Source organism: Fukomys damarensis, unplaced genomic scaffold (assembly GCF_012274545.1).
Source record: "Fukomys damarensis isolate Sample0158 unplaced genomic scaffold, DMR_v1.0_HiC HiC_scaffold_2, whole genome shotgun sequence".
NCBI lineage: Eukaryota > Metazoa > Chordata > Mammalia > Rodentia > Bathyergidae > Fukomys > Fukomys damarensis.
This window is the reverse complement of record NW_022900914.1, coordinates 24,959,839-24,969,401: the sequence shown is the minus strand read 5'-3', so window position 1 is coordinate 24,969,401 and position 9,563 is coordinate 24,959,839. Positions and strand designations below refer to the sequence as shown.

The 9,563-nt window shown below is 42.9% G+C and overlaps 1 protein-coding gene across 3 annotated transcripts in view; it reads right to left on the bottom strand.

The window, feature by feature from the left end:
* Nucleotides 1–9,563, bottom strand: part of Prkce (protein kinase C epsilon) — a 514,303-nt gene that overhangs the window by 86,243 nt on the left and 418,497 nt on the right. For all 3 annotated transcript variants that reach the window (XM_010615763.3, XM_033763891.1, XM_010615765.3), the window contains one exon: nucleotides 9,013–9,167. In XM_010615763.3, the coding sequence (XP_010614065.1) occupies nucleotides 9,013–9,167 (155 nt within the window). The remainder of the gene's footprint in view (nucleotides 1–9,012; nucleotides 9,168–9,563) is intronic.

Sequence of the window (9,563 nt, the reverse complement as noted above, 5' to 3'; positions counted from 1 at the left end):
ATTAGGAAGATTTAAGTAATACCCAGAAATTAAAGAAGGACAACCCAACAATAAAAATAAAAATGAGAAAACACTTAAGCAAGACACAAAAAAAAAAAAACAAATCACCCAAAAAAAAAAAAAAAAAAAAAAAAAAAAAAAAAAAAGCCACAGGCTGGATGGATTAAACAACAGAAATTTATTTTCTCACAGTTGTACAGTCTACAAGTCCAAGACCAAGTGCCAGCCAGCTGGTCTGCTGTCAGGCCTCTCTCCCTGACTTGCCATCTTCTTCCAGTGCCTTGGCATGGCCTTCCTTCTGTCACTTTCTGTCCTAATCTCCTCTTATAAGAACACTAGTCATCTTGGGCTAGAGCACATCCTAGTGGCCTCATTTTACCTTAATTATGTCTTTAAGGACCCTATTTCAGGTAGAGCCATATTTTGAGATACTGGGGGCTACAGCTTCAATATCTAAATTTGGGTGAAGGGAACATAATTCAGCCCTTAGCACCTTTTGACTCCAAAACCTGGTGCCCCCTCATCCACCCAGCCATACAGATGGAGCCTCCTAGGTGCTGAGGATTACCCTCAACACTTTTACTTATATTTTCTCCTATAATTTTCAGAACAGTCTGAGGTTTACATTGTAATTCCCATGGCACAGTGAAGAAACTAGATTTAAACAGTTTGATTATTCTGCCTAGGAAACACAGCACAGGTGAAGCTACTCAGTATTTAGCTCCAGTTCTCTGACTCTAAACTCCATGTTGTCTCCAACATACAATGTCACTTCCCATGCAAACAGGCCAGCAGCAATAGGGACAGGGTGACCTAGCAGTGCCAGTAAAGGCAGTGGGATCTGGTGAGGTCTCCTTCTTTGGGAAGATCATAAATCCCATGAGTAACAACAGCAGCTACCTTATAGGGTTGGTGCAGATGCTGCTGCAGTTATTCTTATTCTTATTATTGTTATTACTGACTTCTGGATAAAGAGGATATGTTGAATACCCACTATTTTTGTCTCCTTCCCAAATTTATACACAAAGAAGGGGAGAACAAAAGTAGAAACATCAGCAACATGATTTTCAAAGCTGGAGAACAAATGGGTGTGTAACAGCTAACTTAATAGCCTTGAAAAAGCTGAACCCTGAACCACCAATGGGGAATTCAAGAGAAATTATGTTTATGCTGTCGGATTTAAACTCCCTCTTCTAAATCTCAGGTATAATAGTAAGTTGCCTGCAGAGAAATTGAGAGTTTTTGGTTTAAAAAAATTGCAAATCCAGACCCCCATGTTTCCCTTGCACTGCTCCTCCACTATCTCCCAGACTTTATTCTCTAAAGAAGAGAGCTGGGATCTTCAGACCTGGGTTGGGTCTGGGCACCAGGGCACACTACCAAATGCTAGAGAGTTATACAGATTTTTGTACTTCGGAAGCTGGCCCTCCGGCCCTCTCCCTTCACTTGGCTCCTGCTCCTACCCTGCTCGCTGCCAGGACTTCTCACTTAGGCAGACTCTGGAGGTTTTTTTCCAAGGTAATCAAAGCCCTTCAAGGGGAAAGTCGAAAAATATTGATAGTATTTTCCCAACTAAATAGCCATCCCTTTAAACTCATCCAAAATGCAAATGATAATTTTAGAAAGAGAAAACAGAAGAGAAAGAATCATTAAAGAAATAAGTACAACATATTCTGGTACTGAAGGGCTTGATCTTCTAAACTGAAAAAACTACCCAGGTATCCATGCAGTGGACATAAACATACCTATACTAGCACATCAGGTGATTTTAGAATAACACAGGCAGAAAGCTTTAACACATTTCTCGCAAAAAAAGAAATGGATTCGTACCAAAGATAAAGAATTAAAATGACTTTAGAATTCTTAATAGCAACACAAAGTTAGGATACAATGGAACAATACCTTTAAATTTTGAGCAAAAGTAGTTTTCAATCTAGAATTCTATACTCAGCCTGGAGCACGAGGAAAGTGCCAAGCTATTCAGTAAACTTGGCAACAATAACAACAACAAAAAAGTGATTTTAGATAAAAAGGGACAGTTTAAATAATTCACTTCTCATACTGTTTCTCACAGAAATACTGCAGATGTGTCAACACATCCAGGCAGTCTACAAGGAGTAACTGAAAAATATGGTAAATGTTTAAATTTTTAAAAAATGTATTATGGTAGGAGACATATTGCCATTAATCCCCCTAAAAATAGTCCCCCTCACTTTGAACACAACTGTTCCTGCCACTTTCTGAAGCAGTTCTGGAGTCCTCCTTGGGGAGTGACTTTAGGTGCACTGAGCTGGCTGCTCTGGGGTCCTGAACTGATTCAGTATTCACCTTTCACAGTCATTTTGACTCAGGGGAAGAGAGAGAAGTTCCATTGGTGCCAGATCCAGTGAAAAAGCACATGAGATACACTGCAATGGTTTTACGAGCCCGCCTTTCTGTTGGATGGCACAGGGCAGCAGCATTCGCCATATTTTGACCACACCTTGGAACGACACTCACAAAACAGGTCTTCTAGAACTGCTTCAGAGAGTCACAAGAGCTACGGGATAAATGTGTTTGAAGCAAGGGAGAGTATTTTGAGGGGGCTTAATGGCAGTATATTTTTTATTCCAATAACTTTTTTAGACTTTCACCATGTATGTCTATCGCACTTCATAGTAAGAAAGACAAGACTTGAGATCGTAGGAAATATGAACTTCAACTCAGGAAAGCAAGAAGAGGGTCCTCAGAGGAACATTAGCAGCAGCTCTTCACATGGAACTGCTGAGAAGGATGCAGGAAAAATGCATCTAGGACCACGAAATTGACAGAACAGTGACTGCGTCTAGCAATCTAAGGGATGATGTGGACAGTCTGTAGAAAAGTGTGTGGCTGAATTAATAATAAGTGCATGGAAAACAAAGAGTTAATTATTAACTCCAAGGAAAATAAACCCCAGAAACTGTGTAGCAAAAGGAACTATAGCACATACACGATAACTCTAAAGAGTACTTCAGTCATGATAATGTATACAGTATTTATTTACTTACCCCAAATTACAGAAAATGATATTAAGGATGTGGAGTTGAGAGGGTTTGTGTATATGATGGGGTGTTGGGGCGGGTGGTAGGTGGGAAAGAGAACTAAATCTTCATCTTCCATAGTGGAAAAACACTAGATAATGCTGAAATAGAAACAAGTAACAGTGGAGTAATGTTATTTAAAAATACAGAGGTCTATATTGAAAGCTACAAGAGTTGAACGTAGTTGTTTCTTTGGAAAGGAAAGTGGAGGGAAGGCAGAAAATTGTTCCTTATTTCTATAAAAACTTTACTGAACTGTATGACTCTTTATATATTTGATTAAAATAATGTTTAAGCTTTATACTATTCCACTATGTAAACTTGGGCTAGATACTGCCCAATTTTGGTTTCTAAGTTCCGTGTCTACAAAAACAAGGACTTGGATTAGTCTCTGAGGCCCTTGATTTAACATTCACTCACAATTCCTGCCTTAGTACCTGACATCTTCCCATCAACAACTAAGGCCCTAGATCCTTAGGAGTTGCATACTCAAATACTGTTTTCTCTTCCTCTCCCCTCCCCTTCCCTTCTTTCTTCTTTCTGCAGTGCTAAGGATTGAACTCAGGGACTTCACATTGAGCCACATCCCCAGCCCTTCTTTCACTTTTTATTTTGAGGCAAGGTTTTGCTAAGTTGTCATGCTAGAGTTGAACTTGTGATCTTCCTGCCTCAGCCTCCCAGAGTGCTGGGATTATAGGCATTTGCCATTGTGTCTAGCTAAAATACAATTTTCTAAAGGGTGTGGGGAAGCTAATAGCAGAATACAGTGCTCTGTGGGGAAAATGTTGAACAAGTATTCTCTGTGACCAGGTTCTAGAAGACAGGGAGGGCAAAAGAAATGGATGATTCCACCCCCTATCCTTGCTTGGTATTAGCTTTAAATAAACTTATAATGTGTTGAAAAGAGATAGGGCTCTAAGTATTAGACATTCTAATATTTTCTATTTGTTTGATTTTGGTTTTGTTTTTTTCTGGTAGTGGGGATTGAACCCAGGGCCTCTGCACTGAGCTACATCCTCAGCCTTTTTTCTATTTTTTATTTTTGGGTCTTGCTAAATTTCTAAGTTGCCTAGGCTAGGCTCTAACTTGCGATCCTCCTGCCTCAGTCTCCCAGAGTACTAGGATTACAGAGGCCTTCCCAGTATTAATGCAGGTTTAACCAGAGACCTGCTGGTTAGGACATCCTCATCTGTGCCAAGGGCAGATGCTTCCAGGTACACACTTCTGCCTTCAACCAGCAGGCTACATGTGTATCATACCTCAGTATGCATTTTCCACGGAGGCCAGTCTTGGGGTGACAGCAAATATGACAGGCACCCAGGGTGACTATATTGGGGTTAACAGCGATGGCTCGTGGAGGATGGGAAGTCTTGGGGAAGTCAAGGAGCAGAAGGATTCACAACTTACAACTTTCCTCTCTGGCACTTGAAATGAAGAATGTTAACCACTCACAGTACTGTACACAAACGAAATGGCTGTCATCTCCCACTCGCTTCCATCTGACCTGTCACGCTCTGGCCTCCAGCTCCCTCGTGAAGGAGACAAGGGAGATGTTATGTGAGCTTCTCAAACAGAGATGGCTCACAAAGAGGTTCCCTGACTTGTTCATGATCTCTCGAAAGATCTTCCAGAAAATGTTTCAGTATTTTACCCTTGGACAGCTATGTGGTTGATGATGGAGAAGCTAATTTCATACCTTCTGGCGTGCTTAAATTTTTATTTGTCTTACGATGACTACTCTATCACTGAAAGACGTTCAGTTTTATCAGAAGGAAGGAAAAAGAGTAAGGAGGAATTCAATGTTGTATTTGTGGCTCCAGAATCCCTTTTGGAGCCTGAACTGGATAAAAGATCACCAATGTTATTTTGCTATACTCTAAAAAAAAACCAATTCACAGCATAATACAATTAGCTAACATTTTTGAGGATTTACTTTGAGGCAGGCACAACTCAGAATCACTCAGAGTTATTGATTCACTCAATCCCTACAACCCCTGGAGCTTGGTATCATTTTATAGACGAGGCATAAAACACGAAGACAATCGGGCAGAACTCTGCAGGGTGTTCTCCCGCTCCAGCCGCACAGTTGTGCCTGGCCTGCCTGCCAAGATCTGCTCAGGGTCCTCCCCTCTCCCTCTCAGGAAGATCACAATCTCTCTTTCTCCTCTCTCTTACCACAGAGCACAGAGGCAGAGGAGCGGGCTCTGGAAGCCAGCAGCTACTGACTGCATGCAGGCACTCAGCCCGACGCAGAGTCCCTGGAGTTATCTCTGGACTGATGGCCCACTCTTCATGATCTCTACCTGTCCACCTTTTTCAGCAGCAAGGCTGGAAAATTCAATCTCAACTCCAGGATGAAGTTCATTCTCTAAAACCTGGTCTTGTCGATTCCCCCAAAGCATCCCCCTTCATCGTACAAGTATCACATAAAATATGGGTCTCTGCCTGGTTTCAGAACAGCCAGAAGCAAACAGGCAAAGACACAGACTCACAGCCTCTCAGTCAACTGCAGACTGACTACCTGACTTAGCCATTCTGCAGGTGGTGTGGGAAAAGGCAACATGGGACACACAGATCCCATGGTCCTCATGCGGGCAGAATGTAAGAGATAAGCGGAATCAGGTGCTCTTCACTGTCAAGGGGAAAGCACGTACGCTGCTTCCATGAATGCTTTCAGCAAAAACTTTCAAGGGCACACTCTGAGAATGCAGCCCCCTGGACTGCAAGGCTCTGGGGCAACACAGACAGGAACTAACATGTGTCGGACACCAAGTACAAGCAGGACACTGCCCTAGGCCACTGAGTAAACACTTTCATGCACAGCTCTCCATCAAAGAATAGGAGTCATAAATAAAGGCACAAGGTGAGCAAAGGGAACCTACTAATGCTTGGTACAGAGAGATGCTATGTCTTCAGGGAGGCATGACAGGCTGGGTGCTCAGAGAAAGCCACACACAGCTGGGGCACGTGCCACTGCCCTGAAGGCAGAATGGAACTTTGCAGAGCTGTAGTCCTCAAATCACCTGGGAACACTTTAAAAAACACAGAATTCTGAAATCCATACCAGATCTATTGATTCAAAAGCTCTAGGTAGGCTACTTTTGAATCTGTACTATGTTACTATTATGAAGACAAAACATGCAAAAAAGTAGATAAAAAACTGAACCTCTAGGACCCCATCATTCAGATTCAGTAATCATCAATTCAGGGCCACCTTCTGTATCCTTATCTACTTCTCCTCTCCAGTGTTATGGAATCTGCATCTTTTTTTAAAGCAGAGACTCTGAGGCAGTTAGACCTTGGATATGAAATGGGAACCACTGATCAAGACAAGTGATCAGTGGGGTCAGTGGGGAAAGGCCCAGAGAAACTAGAGTGGTGTTTGGTGTAGAACAGCAAGTCAGCTGGAGGACTTCAAGGGTAGGATGTGTGGTTAGGAGGATGCTGATAAGGGTCAACAGTTGTTTTATTTCCTACGTCTGTCATGTCCCAAGTATGGCCTCAGGCCCACTATTCCAGGTAAGGCTGTATCCCTGGTAGTAAAGTATGGGAACTGTACTCACTCTCACAGAGATGGTGTGGGACAAGAAATGGCAGTTGTTCTTCTGGCCACTGGCAAATGATGAGGTCTTGCCTTGTAGTACGGATGATCTCACACAGCTGACGCTTAGATTCCTAACTAGCTTTTCACTTTTCTTTCCAATTATTTTTCATACATGTTTGCAGTATAAATGATTATACTCAACATGGTGAGTTAGTACAGGTACATAACACATCTTGATTCTTTTTATGTCCCTTTCTCTTCTCTCTTCCTCTCTAACTAGCTTATGAATTACTCTGGGGAATAGGGATTAGAGTTTTAAACTAATTGAACTCAACGTTCATACTTGGTCTTTACCGTGGGCAAGACCAGACCATGCAGCATTAAGAATGAAAGATTAAAGGTTGAAAAGAGAAGAATGAATGGCCCGTCAGAGCATCCGCAAAGCAAGGCGGAGTTGACACAGGCCCAACCTAAACCCAAGGTGTTCAGGGCTAGTGTAACAATGGCAGCCTCAAACTGAAATTCACTGCCAGGCAAAGCAGAGACTCAGTTTGTGATGGGTCCTCTGGTTGGATGGAGGAGGCAAAGAGGAGGCAGGAGTGCTGGAGGCTGGCAGGAAAGTGGGAGGAAAGCTAAGAGGCTTTGTGGGATGAGAGGAAAGAAAAGTACATTGGCCCATCACAGATACAGCCTAAGGTATTCCCCAGTGGGCCATGTGCTGGTATAATCTCTAACTCCCTCCTCCTGAGAAGGTGGGACCCAAGACTTACCCATAACCAATGGAATGAATTTGGCAGAAGTGATGTTATCTCACTGCTATGATTATGTTACATTATATGGCAAAAGCACAAGGACTTTGCAGATATAATTAAAGCTCTGAATCATATGAATTAATCAAAAAGAACACGACCTTGGATGGGCCCGATTAGAGCCCTTGAACACATTCACTATGGGGCAGTAATTCGTATGTCTTGTTGCTCGGCAGCTCTAAGACACTGGTGGTACAGGCCAGCCAGAAAGTGTTAAAGAGCATTTGGCCCTTCCCTGAGGTTAAAGATTTGAAGCAGGGAAGACTGACTTTCTTGCTGGTCTTCACCAAGCCATAGCCATATGAGCTCTAAAGCTATGAGGAAAATAATTCTGTCATCAGTACAAGAACCTATAAAAGGAGTCTAGGCTTCAGATAAGAGCCTGGCACCTCAATCATAGCCTGGTGACCATAAGCACAGGATGTGGGGAGGTGTGCCTATACTCCTGACCCATGGGAACCAGGACAATAAATGGGTTTGTTTAATGTCCTTCAAGTTTGTGATGTTTGTGATGGCTGATGTAGCTATAAGGAAGAAATTCGTGGCCTTCCAAAGTAGAGGGCCATGAGTACAGTCTGAGGAGCATGGGTTTCTTCATCTGGGCTGTAGGAAAGCACTGGCTGGCTGTTCCTCACTCTAGGAAACTCAGAGAATGCAGAGAGAAGGAAGTCTGGGGTGGGGCTGACCAGACCCTCCAAAGAACATTCAGACAGGCCAGGCCACTGTTCCCAGGAACGGATCAGAAAAGTTTAGGTGAGTGACTAAGTTCTGGGTTAAACCAAGCCAGCTACTCTCCCACCCAATTAAAGAAACAAAATAAAGTAAAAACGGAGGGGGCAAAGAACAAGAAAAGAAATTGACAGTCATTGAAAAAACCTTAAGGAACTTTCTTGTCCTTGTTACTAATTATAAATATTTACTCCTCCCAGAATTCCTGACCTCACAGAAGAGTCTGTGTAAATACTTATGCACTTATGCTCCCTTACTGGAAAATGTGTGTGTGTGTGTGTGTGTGTGTGTGTGTGTGTGTGTTCTTTGGAAAGGGACTGGGCAGCAATAAAGGACTGGATGATCTGCAAAATGTCACTTCCTGTTGAATAATGTCTAGTTGCCATTCCCCACCCCAGATCATAAACCCCTAGACCCTAAGAGGCTCCGCCTTCACTGATTCTATCGGCAGGAGACAACTAAACCAAACAAACTGAGGAAGTGGCAAGAGATTGGGAAGGGGAGGAAGTTCATGGCACAGAAGGAAAAAGTCAAGCGAATGCCCTGATGTTCAAGGAAGAGGGTGGGGGGGAGAGAGAAATGAAGGTCACCCCAAGGTCTTCCGGCACCAAGCTTTTAAATGTCATGCTGGAGCTTTAAATCAAAACTGGCACAAACAGTTGGTCAAATCTCCTGAGGCCATTCAAATATTAACATTCACAGTGATAAACAGCCCCCTCACAACAAGTTATCTGTAAGCAAACTGAAACAAACAACTGATCCAAAACTGGTTGCTGGGAGACCAGTTGGGCAGGAGCCAAAGTCAGTGCAAATATCTGGAGAAGTCTTTGTTCCTGAGTTTCAGGAAAGAGAGGAGAGAAGGGTCTACCTGTAGATCACTCCATGCTGGTGGAGGAACATGAGTGCCGAAGTGACCTCTGCAGCATAGAACCGGGAACGAGGCTCATCGAATTTGCGGGAGCGCTGAATCTGGAACATGAGGTCTCCACCATTGACATATTCCATAACAAAAAAGAGGCGATCCTGAAAGAAGAGAAGAAAATACCATCAGGTCATTTCACACCAGCCAGCAAGCTAACAAGGCCCAAGGGGAAGAAAGCTCGGAGGTGGGTGAATGCTCGTAGCACACAATCCAAAAAGAAGACAAAGGAATTGGCACACAAATTAGGGTGTTATGTTAAAATGTCTGCCTTACTTTTGTGGATATCAGCTTAATCTAGTGGAAGAAGCTGGAATCTGACAGAGAGGAGAATCAGGTCTTTGATTTGATCATAACTTTAGCTGTGGCACTGGACACATCTCTAGGTGCTTGGTACTTTCACCTATGTGGCACACTGTTTAATGGTCCTCCACGAGAGTCCTGACTTGTGGCATGTGTGAATGATCACAGGGCAAAAAAAAAAAAAAAAAAAAAAAAAA